General features: G+C 34.7%; 1 protein-coding gene and 1 long non-coding RNA gene across 8 annotated transcripts in view; one reads left to right on the top strand and one right to left on the bottom strand.

Annotated features, from left to right (window-relative positions):
• Positions 1-13,103, bottom strand: part of LOC143235570 (low-density lipoprotein receptor class A domain-containing protein 4-like) — a 38,685-nt gene extending 25,582 nt beyond the window's left edge. Inside the window, exons 1-3 of one of the 4 annotated variants that reach the window (XM_076473817.1) lie at positions 12,916-13,079; positions 10,554-10,888; positions 452-619 (exon numbers count right to left, since the gene is read on the bottom strand). In XM_076473817.1, the coding sequence (XP_076329932.1) occupies positions 452-619; positions 10,554-10,671 (286 nt within the window). In that variant the 5' untranslated portion in view covers positions 10,672-10,888; positions 12,916-13,079. Of the gene's footprint in view, positions 1-451; positions 620-7,383; positions 7,701-10,553; positions 10,889-12,915 lie in introns of all 4 variants that reach the window. The other 3 variants (XM_076473819.1, XM_076473818.1, XM_076473820.1) reach the window with 3 other exon arrangements.
• The window catches only part of LOC143235571 (uncharacterized), a 68,488-nt gene that overhangs the window by 14,613 nt on the left and 38,786 nt on the right, over positions 1-15,089 (top strand). For 2 of the 4 annotated variants that reach the window (XR_013019300.1, XR_013019301.1), the window contains exon 2: positions 461-645. This is a non-coding gene — a long non-coding RNA (uncharacterized LOC143235571). Of the gene's footprint in view, positions 1-460; positions 646-13,106; positions 13,243-15,089 lie in introns of those variants that run through there. The other 2 variants (XR_013019302.1, XR_013019299.1) reach the window with 2 other exon arrangements.

The raw sequence follows: 15,089 nt of genomic DNA, 5'->3' as shown, positions 1-15,089 counted from the left end.
TACTTGAACTGCTTTACATAACCATTTGTTCACATTACCAAAGATTGGTTTTCCAAGAGATTAGATCCCTATCTAGCTACTTTATATAACCGTTTGTTAGCGTTAAATGATATGCAAGCGCAGTTGTAATTTATAAAGAAACGCAAGGAACATGCCAACCACGCTTTCTCAATGACGAAGAAATGCCGTCACAGTGCAGCAGTACTAAAACTTGTATGATCATTAATTACTGTTACAGTCGTGACATTGTTATTTTAAATGGAATAATCCTTATGCCCCAACAACAGAACCCCCCTCGAAACCTCTTTTCTGTAATAAATGTTACGACACACTGTGTTTCTTCTTTCCAACCAAATAAAAAATGTGAACAGAAAGCGAGAGATAGGCGTAAACATTTTAAAACGTAACACTTTAAATCTTGTAGAAAGAATTAAATATCAAATTACTTTACCTTCATCAGCACCAGGCAGACTGGCAAACGCATTAGGTGTTGGCGTTTCGAGGATATTAACCGGACAATCATTCTCATCGTTCCCGTTCAAGCAATCGAATACACCGTTACACACTAGCGTCAAGCTCCGTAGACACTCCTTGGAAGAACATTTGAACACGCAAGACTCTGAAGACAAAGAAGGTTATAGTAAGGTCAGTAGTGAAATTCAGGTATAAGAAGTTAGTGGATTAAAAATATACTAGATGTACTTCTGCAGAGTTCTCGTTCAAGAGAAAATGAAATTAAAATTATAAGCAATAAATATTTTTGTTTCTTGTTTTTCAAGTTTATATGTCCTACTGCGTTGTAGCATACATAGTCCATAATTATTCTTGTGATTCATGACGTATGCACGTTTTACTGACGTCAGGATAGTACAAATTGCAACGTTAAGCGTCCCCTGTGTGATGTAATTTTAGTGTCTACTGACTGACTGGCAGACAACACTCTACTGTATAATGCTGCGAATGGTTAAAGCAGATGACCTTTCCAAGTGTCCTTCGGTCCCCTTTCAGGAAAACAATAGCATGTATAACATATAAAACTGAAAACAAAGTCTCAAATAACTGTCATGGATTTTAGAAGAATAAACGTAAGTATAATAACAGGCAAAAACTGCACAGCAAGAAACTAAATATTTTATAAGTAATCAGTTAAAGTTTAATATCGTGATACACTTTACTCTCATTATTACAATAAGCATAAACAATTATATATTAACAATTAACATATTCAGTCACATAGTACATTAAAAACACTACAACCATCTATATACATAATCAACTACTACAAAAATAATAAACGTAATCCTTATGGCCAGGCGGGTAAAAGCGTTCGATTCGTAATCTGAGAGTCGCGAGTTCGAATTCCCCTCGCACCAAACATGCTCGTCGTTTAAGCCGTTGGGGCATTATAATGTGACGATCAATCCCATTTTTCGTTGGTAAAAGAGTAGCTCGGTGGTTGGTGATTACTAGCTGCCTTCCCTCTAATCTTGCAGTGCTAAATTAGAAACGGCTAGCACAGATAGGCCTCGAGTAGCTTTACGCAAAATTCCAAAACAAATAAACATAAACCTGATATAGTTTGTTAACACTACTAAAGAAGAATAAACTTAAAGAGTATACAGTAAATTAACATTGCTATAACCAGAAATAAACATGGCTAGGTACAGAGTATGTTGACAAAGGTATAAGGAACAACAGATATAACCAGTTATATATTATATTAACGTTACTAGAACAAACAATAAGCATAACTAATTAGAAATTATATTAAAATGCAATGAAAAAAAAACCGAGTCAGTTATACAATATATTAAAATTACTTTGCTCTAAACAACAAATTAATCAAGCTATAAAGTATATTAATATTTTCTTCTGAATTTCGCGCAAAGCTACAAGAGGACTATCTGTACTAGCCGTCCCTAATTTAGTACTAAAAGTGTGCTGGTGTTTTGTCGTATAGCAAAGCCACATCAGGCTATCTGCTGATTGCGAATACATTAACCATTTATTCACTGTATTAACAATACCATAACAAACAATAAATATATCAAGAAATACAGTTTATTGATATTATATAACAAAGAGTATACATAATCAGATATATACAACATCAAATATTTAAAAACCAAAAAAAGGTGTACACCACTTTGGAGTATTGAAGAGCCTGTTTAATACGAGTTAGTTTACGACTCTCTTCAAGAAAATACACAACGGTATACAAAAATTCATTATTGAAACGTAAAGCCAATAATCCCAAAATGTCAAATGTCGTTTGGTTTGGTCGTTATTAGGCACAATGCAATACTAGAAAGAACAAATTCCACGTACGAGGTAAAAGGCTTATATCGTATCGTGTATAATATGTGCTTAATAAAGTACATATTATAGTGTTGAGAGGTACTGCGGGCAGGCCACGGACAGAACCAAAGAAATGAAAACAATATAATGGTAAATGTCTAAAAATTAAAAGTGATAAAAATAAAGAAATTAAACTGATATGTAATAATAAAAATTCAATTGTAAATGGAGTCCAAAACTGAGAACCTTAGGAATATAATAAAATCATAAAAATCTATGTTTAGTCCTTTTCTCGGTCTATATTAAGTGTTTTGATATAAATAGCCTCTTTTTTATGTTAGAGAAATTATTTTGTGTTAGAAATATATCCATTGAATATATTATCGGTAGTTGGATCAAGACAATCAAGATAATGTTGAGATATTTCACATAATACGTAGTGACGTAGGCGTTATGTGTTTCTAACATCGGGAACGTGAGAGTTCTGTTGCACCAACATCAGTTTAATTATACAATGTGTTACCTTGTACACTATATTTTTTGGCGCATAGACGTATGACGTCCACGTTCGTAGAAAAAATCGTAGATACGTAATGTTATGAACGATGCATATACAATGGTTAGTTCAACGCTTTTTAACACGTTGGAGTCTTTCGCTGAGTTTTGAAAGATATGGAAATGTACAAATCAAACACTGATCAAGTTATTGTTCCATAGCAATGTTTTGTTGTTTACACGATGTTTTCCTCTGATTCGTTAAATATTAAACGAGAGGATCTGGATACTTGTTGTTTTGAGATGTAGATTTTAGTGTGTTAGATCCCCAGGTTATCTTGGCCACACACGTTTCGCTCTTATTGTGAGACGTTTCAAAATTCCTGGCCTAATTTCTGATGGCCGTGAAGTCCAAATATGTATTTGTGCGCAGGTTTTCGGTAAACATTAATATTAATCTTACTAGTTATGCAGTATATTTACATTAATGTGTGTGTGTTTGTGTGTTTTTTTCTTATAGCAAAGCCACATAGGGCTATCTGCTCAGCCCACCGAGGGGAATCGAACCCCTAATTTTAGCGTTGTAAATCCGGAGACATAATTTACATTAATACAACCAATCGTAAACATGAGAAATGGAGCTATTTCCTATCATCGTTTTTTTTTTTTTTTAATTTCGCGCAAAGTTACATGAGTAAGTATGGTACGTAAAGCAGCTAGTCATCACCATCCTCTCCCATTTTTGAGCTACTTTATCACAAACGTCCCCACGGCTGAAAAGGTGAGCGTGTTTAGTGTGAGAGGGTTCGAACCCGCGACCCTCAGATTGCAATTCGAGTGCTCTAACTACCTGGCCATGCCGAGTCCTTCTTATCAATAGAGTAATCAATAATAAACGTAAACACTAATACAGTAAATTTTTATTGTTTTAAAATACCCATGCTCAAAGGACCCCTCATGATTCACAGAGGCCTCAGTGTACCAGTAAAGCGTCTTCATTATCTTAATTAGATCTATAGCTACCCGAATGGGTCAATTCTTTAATTGCTTTGTCTGTTGGCATTTCTCGAACTTAATTCATTTAAGCTCTTTTTTAAAAACAAATAGTTTTAACTTAGCTTCTGAGTTCAGATTTTTCTTCCTGTGTTTTTATTTGAAATCTTTTTATTCTCTGAATTATATAATATTCTCTGATTCACACTTTTCCCCGTTGTTTGTTACCGTTTTCCAAACGTTCTTAAATCCTCAAATTTGTATTTTTCTTCCTACTTTTATGTTGAAAAAGAGTATTTGCCAGAAAACCGTCACACGTTGTTCATTCAATAAGTGAGAGTCAGAAAACAGTGTGGTACTTTTTATAGACCTTCAGGAACAAGAATTATTAGGGTGTAGGGTAAACAAATTACCGAATTTTTTGAGCCAGATTTAAAAAATAATACCCAGGTGCACACCCTCAGAATCACTTTATTATGTGTGGAACGTTTCGTGTTTCTAATATCTTTCCTCTTGGAGTCATGGCGGCTACACACACAGGATCTTTTATTATTATAAATACTCAGTTAAATTTTCTAGCTACTTTTATTGTACTATGCTTTCATTCCTTGTACTTTCGTCACACCAAACATGCTCGCCCTTTCAGCCGTGGGGGCATTATAATGTAGGGGTCAATCCCACTATTCGTTAGTAAAAGAGTAGCTCAAGAGTTGGCGGTGGGTTGTGATGACTAGCTGCCTTCACTATAGTCTTACACTGCTAAGTTAAGGAGGCTAGCGCAGAGAACCCTTGTGTAGCTTTGCGCGAAATTCAAAACATACTAAACCTTGTGCTTTGTTACATAATATCCCGCGTCAGCTCTCAACAGTACAAAGTACACGCCCCCCAGTGGCACAGCAATATGTCTGCGGACTCGCACTGCTAGAAACCGAGTTTCGATACCCGTAGAGGGAAGAGCACAGATAGTCCATTGTGTAGCTTTTTTGCTTAATTTCAAACAAACCAAACCAAACAAATTACGCTGTTCTAGGTACATTTCAGTACTGGTGTTTTCCACATGGGAGAACTAATGCTAACTGTTATTCCAAATTACTTCGTGTATCATCATGAAATCTGGCAAGCTTTCAGTAAACGTAGAAAAAAAATTTATCTATCATCATGAAATCTGGCAAGCCTTTAATAAACGTAAAAATCCATGTATCATCATCAAATCTGGAAAGCTTTCAGTAAACGTAAAAAAGTTCATCTATCATCATGAAATCTGGCAAGCCTTTAATAAACGTAAAAACCATGTAACATCATGACATCTGGCAAGCGTTTAGTAAACATAGGAAAAAAGTCCATGTATCATCATGAAGTTTGGGAAGCATTTAGTAAACGTAAAAATTCACTGTACAAAAAAAGAAAGTTTTAATAATGTACTTTACTCAAGATATGTCCGTGAATTTGTAGTCAGTTTGACTCTTGCTTTGACTAGTCTGAGTGCAAGGTAGTCTTAATGTTAAAGAACAAAAATGCCTTTTTTCACGTTCAGTTCTCAACATATATTCAAATAACTTTAGAACCTCCTAAATTAATTTGTAAAACTTTTTTTTTCGTTAAAACTTTGTACTCTACGTCTTATTTCTTCTTTCCTAACATGGAGCGTTGTATAATTGCTGACGAAATTATCAAATTACATAACTCACCAAAAGCTCGAGGGCATACCTCGTGAAGAACTTTTTAAAATTTTGTTTTCTTCAGGCTAATACGTTTTTAAATTTCATATCTTAGTTACATATGTTTAAATATATATAAAAATAAATATACATAAAAACAAGACATTTATCCCTTACCGTTGCTTTCAGGTCTTATTAGGACTGGAGAACGTTTATTTAGCGTACTTTTTTTTCCATACTTTGTCCAAAAATAATAAAGGCAGCTTTAAAATATGCATTTTAAAACAAAAACAATGTTTTAAGCAGCCAATCAGAATGCCACAAAACTAATACGATTTGCACTGATTTTTAAGTAACTTATTAACAGGCTATAAAAATATCATTATTTACTGAAATAAATGAAAAACGTTCATCCGTGATGGCGAGAAAACCTACTTGTAAAGAAAAAATGATATATTTACAAACGACTGGAATGGATAGAGAACGCACTAATAGAGGAGCAAACAACGTTTCAACCTTCTTTCGTGAAAGAAAAACATTCATGTTAACATAATTCTCTAAACGACCCTTCTATTCGGTATAAACATGTACCATTAACAAGCAAGCGTGTCCAGCATGGCAAGATGGTTAAGGCGCTCGACTCGTAATCTGAGGGTCGCGGGTCTGAATCCCTGTCGCACCAAACATGCTCGCCCCAGAGTTGGCGGTGGGTGGTGATGACTAGCTGCCTTCCCTCCAGTTTTAAACTGCTAAATTAGGGACGGCTAGCGCAGATAGCCCTCCAGTAGCTTTGCGCGAAATTCAAAAACAAACAAACAAGTAAGCGTGAGCAAAGATGTCACTTCAAATGTATGCAGCATTGGGAGGAAGCTCCGTGTGTGTGTGGGGGAGAGGTGTAACAAATTTATTGATATCTTATAGTTGGTGCTTCTAATTGGTGGACGTTCTGAAACACATGTAAGGGGAAAAAAAGGAAATATAAAATATAGAAGTCAGAAAAGCGAGGCATCACATTGCACAGAGAATTTAAGGCTGAAACTTTATTTGAATATTCCATTTTTAAACTACGAAATTAAAACTTTAGTTATAAGCTAATTTTTGATTCCAACTGCCTAATATTGATAATAAAGCTGTTTAGTAACACTTTAAATGTAACTATGAAAATGCCATGCACACTTACACCCTCACCTGTGAACATTGGGTCAAATGTGAATTTCTATATACCATTTATTATTACTATTTATTATTCATTAATCTGAAGACAATTTCTGAAGAGTCGAAAGCAAGCTGCTGTTAGAATCTTTAATATATTTAAGTCGTGACTATACGATACTATATTCAATATTAAATGGCACACGAGAAAGATATAGGAACTTTTGTCACACAGGGGAGTCAGATCCCAATGCCGAATCCTCTATGTCACTTCTCAAGGGGTTCTTAAGATACATGCCAAATTTTGTGACAGTCGGCATAGTATTTCGTCAGTTTTAAACGAACACATAATTTTCTTCAGTTATACCTTGGATTGTGTATCAACACTTGCTTTAAATAGGATGACCTTTGTTAACCTGAATATGATCTAGGAAGGTCGAAACGTTGTTCTTTGCTATATTAGTAAAAGTGTTAATCGCTTTGTCTGAGATACAGTTTTACTTCAAGTGGGTTTCTCGTCATTAAGAGTTATTAACATTATTATAAAGCTATGCAGTATTTCCAGTTACTACAACCAACCATTAACAAAATAAGTCGTGCAATTTAATTTATTACTATTACTATTATCATAACGAGATAAAAATATATTATCTTTAGCACAATAACAATAACGAAGTAGATTAACAATATTATAACTAACTGTTATAGTGTGAATACTTCTTCCAAGCTAATGAAACATGATTACAGATAGTTATACTTTGGTAAGACAATAGTAATAGTGTCAGACCTGTCATATATTCTTTATATTCTATATTCTTTATTCTTTCTCCTGACCCAGAATGGCCAGGTGATAAGGACGATCGATTCGTAATCTGAGGATCGTGGGTTCAAATCCCAGTCATACCAAATATGCTCGTCCTTTCAGCCGCGGGGGCGTTATCATGTTTCGATCAATCCCACTATTCGTTGGTAAAAGAGTAGCCCAAGAGTTGACGGTGGTGATCATTACTAGCTGCCTTCCCTCTAGTCTTACATTACTAAATACAGGACGGCTAGTGCAGATAGCCCTATTGTAGCTTGGTGCGATATCCAAATAAAAGTTTCCTAAGGTTTTACAAGAAAAACAGTATTTCAGTCACACACATAATAAGTACACTTTGTTAATATCATTATAATCTTACATTAAAAACAACCCAATTCCAATATTATAAACAACAACAGATAATCTTTATGAGATTTTTGACGTCTAGAGGGAAGGTAAATCACAGATAACACCTCAAAATTGTTATTAATCTTCATATCTAATACAACAGAAATTCGGTGAAAATGCTTGAGGTCAGCAAACAGTTAATATTTTATGTGCCCACCATTTGTTTTAATAACCGCAGAGAGTCTTTCAAGCATTGTTGCAAAATACTTAATCAAAGTCTTCTTTGGAATTTTAATCAAATGCCTCTAATACAGTCCCATAAAGTGTTTGTGGAAGAAACTTTTGATTTGTCAAGTTTTTGATCTATAAAATCCCAGATCTGCTCAGTTGGGTTGAGATCGGGTCTCTGTGGGAGACATTGCATTATTTGAATGACTCCGGCAGCTTTTGTAATAATTTCTGCATAGGTGGGATGAGTGTTTAGGTCATTGTCTTCTTGGCAGTAGAATCCTTCACCAACGATACACGAACCACTGGGTGTACCATCACAAACCAGTATCTGAAAGTTCTTGTGCTGCTCCATTATTCCATTTATTTTACAAATATCTCCTGTCGCCTCAACAGAAAAAATGCCATCACTCCGCCTCTCCCATGCTTCAGTAGATGCTATGCATTGAGGTAAGAATATTTCACCTTTCTTTCGCCGTACGTACAATTTACACTTTGATCAAATATTTCAACCTTGGACCCATTCGTCCATAATGCCCGTTTTTCAATCATCAAGAGTGCAGTTTTTGAACGTTTTAACAAATTTCAGTCTCTTGACAATATTTGAATATCGAAGTAAAGGTTTCTTTAACTGATACACAACCGAACATTCCATTCTTGTTGAGTCTTCTCGATACTGTAGATCTGGACACTCTTCTACCATCTAGTACATGTCGTTTATGTCATGCTTGAGATCAGTGGTGGTCTTCCTTCTGTCTGTAAGACTGCATAGATGAAGATACTTAACACCATTATTATAGAATTTAGGTGTTCTGCCTTTTCCTGTTCTATTTTCAAATTAACCTGTTTCGGTCTCACGACATAGGTTGTATTTGACAGTGTTTGGAGGAACATTTCCAATCTGCCCCAATTTGTTGGCGAGTCCAACCAGCATCACGCACAGTTTTTATGTGGGCTCTTTTATGTACTGACAGTTCTCTACTTTTTTGGGCCGTGGCATTACAACAAAACTTAATATATAGTGTTAAACACGGTTGTTATTAAGGTTTATTTGTGGAAGTGTATTCCAACATAAACCAGTATCATATGCTAGCTCCTTGCTAATTTGTTTTTATGCAATTAAGACATTGCATGGGGTACCACGACAGTTATTTCAGAACCTAAATTTCATCAATATGTTCATTCAAACACAACCCTTATGACATGCCTTTGGTACAACTATATTGGAATTTTAAAGAATGTTAAGTATTCCCATCCTAACTCATTCATTTGTCAACAGGGATCAGTGAAGCATTACCATACTTTTGGAATTTACATTATTTAATGGCATGGAAGATTTTGCCCCATTAATGTGAAGAATAAAAAAAAATTCAATTGTCCTAATACTTTTGCACAGTAATATATTTTATTTGTAACAAAAATACTGTATTAAATTTACTCTGACCATACATAAACATATCGAGTGGTACAGTTTATTCCCATTACTTAGATATGCGAGCATATTATGTATTTTCTACTATGCTCGGCATGGTTAAGGCACTCGACTCGTAATATGAGGGTCGCAAGTTCGAATCCCCGTCACACCAAACATGCTCACCCTTTCAGCTGTGGAGCCGTTATAATGTTACGTTCAAACCTACTATTCGTTGGTAAAAGAGTAGCCCAAGAGTTAGCGGTGGGTGGTGATGACTAGCTGCCTTCCCTCTAGTCTTACACTGCAAAATTAGGTACGGCTAGCGCAGATAGCCCTTGTGTAGCTTTGCACGAAATTAAAAATAAACAAATCTATCACAGTGATCTTCCTCAAAATTTTAGAACGTATTATAAACCCTTAAGCTTACCGACGATTCACAATAGGGCCATTATTAGAATGAAGAATCAGTACAAAAAGAATGTTTTTCAACCTTAAAAAATTACTTTAACAATAAACAGCGATCGTAACCTTGAAAAGTATTAATTGTTATAAGCAACAAATTTTGTTGATAACGTTCAAAATGCCATTTACTGTGTTTATGAAAAGAGCATTCGTTAATTCATGCAAATCGGTTACAGTCAGTTATATAATCGTAAAAAAATATTAATTGTTTTCGTGAAAATCAGTTACAATAGTATAAATATAAAGCTGCTCATAAAAATCAGTTATAGTACAATAAACAAATCTATTCTTTCACATCATGAAAATCAGTTATAGCGGATTATACGTAAAATTATTCAACAATTTTATCGGAGAATTTTCAGTTATATAAACCTAAAAACTACATTTATCTACCTTTGTGAAGTTACTTATAGTAGTATGAACCTAAAACGTGTATTTACCAATTTCTATTCATCAACTGCATAAACCTCATTTACAGTGTAATAACTACTAGCCGAGGGTACCCGTTAAGGATGCAAAAATTGTGTAAAGAATAATGTTAATGTTCTCCTCCATTCTTTCTTCTGTTTTTAAAACCTTAACGACCTCAACAGATGCTAACTGCATATCCTACTTTGTGCTAACTGATAATTGACTCATTTACCTTATTAAGTACTTGTGTCCTTAAATTCAAAGCCAAAAATCGATAAAAGCGGAAATTTACCTATTTCAGATGAGAAATAAAATAAAATAAAATAGTTCTTGTATATCACCAGACGTTTTCTAGTTATCACACCAAAAACTGAAGTGATCGGACCAGACACATAAGTTATGTTCTTCATAGGTAGAAAAAAAAAATTAGTTTGGCCAGGTGGTTAAGGCGTTCGACTCGTAGTCCGACGGTCGCGGGTTCGAATCCCCTTCGCACCATACATGTTCGCCCTTTCAACCGTGGAAGCGTCATAATGTGACGGTCAATCCCACTATTTGTTGGTACAAGAGTAGCCTAAGTGTTGGCGGTAGGTAGTGATGACTAGCTGCCTTCCCTCTAGTCTTACACTGCAAAATTAGGGACGGTTAGGGAAAATAATCCTCGAGCAGCTTTGCGCAAAAATAAAAAAAAACAAAACAAAATCTAGTTAATCAACTTGAAGAAATTAATTTAAAGTATTACGAATATCACAATGAACTTTACACATCTTTGTTTTTACAATTTCAGTTAACTACCAATGGACAATAAATAAAGGACTTTGATGTTGCAATGTACGATCGTGTTCTACTTTTAAGACCACCAGTCATAAGTCCAATATTTCACCAACATAAATAATAATTTTACCATTTTACTGAACATTGTAACAATAACAGCAATTTTATCGCTAACGTACTGAACATAATCTTACCGGAAACTGTTCAATGGTGTACATGAATTATTTTGTTGTAGGATTTTTTTGTCAGACAATAAGATAAAAAAGGCTAGAAATAGGCCACATTTCTGTTTTTATAGACTTTTGGCTCTGACTTTAAAGACACGAGTACATAATCGGTTCAATGAGTCAATTTTTACCTTCCACAAAACAGGATATGGATTTAATAACAAAGGAACGAAGGTTTTGTTTGTTTGTATTTTTGAATTTCCCGCAAAGCTACTCGAGGGCTATCTGCGCTAGCCGTCCCTAATTTAGCCGTGTAAGACTAGATGGAAGGCAGCTAGTCATCGCCAACTCTTGGGCTACTCTTGTACCACCTAATAGTGGGATTGACCGTCACATTGTAACACCCCCACGGCTGAAAGGGTGAGCACGTTTGGTGTGACCTGGATTCGACCCCGCGACCCTCGGATTACGAGTCGAACTCCTTAACACGCTTGGCCATGCCGGGCCACAATTAATGGCAATTTTGTAATAAGCCCTCGTAAGTTGACATGTTTCTATCTTACTTCATTTTTACTTTATTTTGTCACTAGAAAGAAATAATTTGCGAGCATGTTTGGTACGACGAGGATTCGAACCCCTTAATACGCTTGGCTATGCCGGGCCAAGAACAAACGATAGAAAACATTATCTAACATTGCCCTTCATATAAGTTTTGTTTTCTTAACGAGTACACTCAGTTAGTAATAATGATGATTTTGTTGTTAATATACTGAACATAATAAAGATTTGACCATAAACAAAATGAGCACGATAAAGATTTTATCACATAAAATATTAAACATAACAATAATAATGGACATAATAATAATAATGATAGATTTTATAAGTAACATACCGAACATAACAGTGATAATAATAGAAATTATATTGGCAACGTACTGAAAACATTAAAGAACTTAATTACCAATATATAAGATGAAATAACAAATTCTCATAAAATAATAGTTACAAAGATTTTAACCCTGATATAATAAATCTAAGAATAATACGAAAAATTACTAATAATGTATTGAACACAATAACAGTAAAAAATTGTTACCACGATACTGAACGCAATAATATAGTTTTGTTGTTGTTGTTTTACTTCGAAACATATATATATATATTTACGATGAACTGTATTTCAGATTAAACGTATCACCACAGAGTCAGGGGGTTCGATTCCCTTCGGTGGACTCAGCAGATAGCTCAATGTGGCTTTGCTGTAAGAAAACACACACACACACGACACAGAACATTCTAACCTCAACGTAACGTAGTCAAGTATTACTTACAAAAATTGCATTTTGCACGGAACTTATGAATTAATAAATTTGAAGCTCAGTCTCAACTTCGATTTACCATTTGGTCCATTTTCGTATTTTAAACAACTCGTGTGTTGAAATATTTAAAGGAATAAATTAATAGGATCAATGCTACTAATTTTTCGAATCCCATTTAAATACAGTTTCCCTGTGGTGAATAAAATACAACTAAAAACGCCGTACGTATATAAAGAACTTAGTAACATTGGGACATTTCTCAAAATTAGCTGAATATTGTTAGATTTCGTTGTAATTTTCTTTTACTTTTCTGTAAATAAAGCAGAAAATGAAAAGCAAAGACCTGTACATTAATTCCACTTCGACTTTCGTTATGTATCTACTTGCCCACCTGTCATAAGATTGCAAATCCCAAATCCACACAACCTTCTTGGAACGTAAGACAGCACGTGCGCCGCGGTCAGAGCTGTGCGACGTGTCGGTGGATAGTGACCAACAGTTCGGCATCACCTAAGAGTGCCTGCGGTCAATGCAGAGAGAGCTAGAATAAGTTCGTTTTCTGCGAAGGAACGTAAGAACGAGGTGCAGAATGACTTTCCTCTGCACGAGACAGAAGCGTTTGCGCAAGCGCAAATGAAGTCTAGACATTCTGCTATACAAAAACCAATGGACGTCTAGGATGTGCGTCGGCAGTTTAATTATGAGGCAGAAAACCAGTGTAAGTTAAACCTGTTATACTGAATAGTATACATTTTACAGATCAACTCTGAGACAAAACATAAATCTAATCACCGAGTTAGAGAGCGTAGGCAGATTTACGTTATACCTGAGACGCAGAGTACTAAACGTTTTCAGTTTTGTCAATCAGCCCCGAAAAGATAATCTCAAGTCAAACTTATTCTACTGTGTAGTAGACACATTATGAGTTGATTCTGAGACAAAAACAAGTCAAACTTAGTTTCAGTCAGCTCAGAGATGAAATGTGTAAGTCAAACTTAGTCTACTGTATATTAGACACTTTGAATTGGCTCTAAGACAACGAACATAAGTCAAACTTAGTTTAAGTATCAACTCTGAGACGGAAAGTGTAAGTCATACTTGGCTCACTGTATAGAAGATAATTTGTGAGGCAGCTTCGAAACGACACATATAAATCAATGATAGTCTGCTGAGTAGTCTACAGTTTGCAAATTGGTTTTTAGACCAAATCCTTATGTTAAACTGTTTACTGAGTAGTTTCACTATAAGTTGACTCTTAGATGAAAGACTTTCAATATATTTAATTTACTGAGTGTTTTGTACTTTATGACTCGATTATCAGAAAGTTGAGTCTAAAATTTGTAAGTGAAAACACAGGAAACTGTTTTATTTACAATATGTTAATCACACTCCATCTGTCAAATCCAGTGTCAACAAACCCTTCGCCCAGTATTTAAAATAATCAGCGTGGCTGAGATACAACATATATAGACACAGTAATAGTCCAGGGCCTATGCAGTTATATATATATTTGTCATAAATTTTCTTGAATAACGACAGTTATGGTTTGAATTAGATTAAGCAATACATTGTAAATTCTATCAATTCTGTTTATGTTATTTACATATTAGATTTTTTAATGTAAGAATTAATAACCCAGCGTTATTTATTTATTATAGTTATATTTTAATCAGTGTTATATTTGCAAAAACTGGCGAAACAACAGGCTTATATAAATCAAATATATTTCGTTGAGTAATAAAGATAGAAATGTGTGAATATGCTCTATAATGGAAAAAAATATAATATATATATATACCTGGGAAAGTAACCAGTGCTAAGTTTGTCAGTTTATGGGTGTACGGGGGAGTTCTCAGAGTGAGAGTTGCACATTTTCTCCCGAATGAGGCCTTGAATGATTACCGAATTAAGTTAAAAATTTAAAAAACGCCCAATTTTCTACTTCAAATTTTTGCCCGAATGAAAAACTGGAAATTTGCTCAAATATCTATATGTATTGCAAGCAAGGGGGCTGCCCCCCCTCGTACGTCAACAACAACAAACACATGAACTGGTTACCAACAAAAGTCCGATGGTTGGTACTCCCTGGACTTATGAGTTTGTAACTCAGAAACAGCAAAAACAAAATAAACATTATCCAGTAACTAACGAAAGTCTGGATCGGAAACAATTTCATCTTGTTAACTGGATAGTGTTTTTTGTTGTTTTTTTCAGAATTAACAATGCAGCTGTATTAATTAATGTTAATTCAGTACTTCTCAACTATTCTCTATTTATTGACTTAAACTCTTCTTTTCTTATTTGATCTGGTCACAGCATATGATAATTCTTCTCTATTATACCTCAACCTGGCGGTTCATCAGGTAAGGCAACTGAGACACTGCCTTACGTCCTTACGTAGAATTGCCATGTTCATGTTCTGTCCCTAATCTAAACACTTTAAACAAACGTACTTTTTTATCATTTATTATGTTCTAATTCTAATAGTTTACGACAGTGTAATAGAACATTAATTTATTGCTACTAAAATTTCAATCACAACTTACTATTTCTGTGTAAGGAAAC

This window comes from Tachypleus tridentatus, chromosome 12, assembly GCF_004210375.1.
Source record: "Tachypleus tridentatus isolate NWPU-2018 chromosome 12, ASM421037v1, whole genome shotgun sequence".
Classification (NCBI taxonomy): Eukaryota; Metazoa; Arthropoda; class Merostomata; order Xiphosura; family Limulidae; genus Tachypleus; species Tachypleus tridentatus.
Note: the sequence above shows the minus strand (reverse complement) of the source record. Positions and strands in the feature narration are given on the sequence as shown.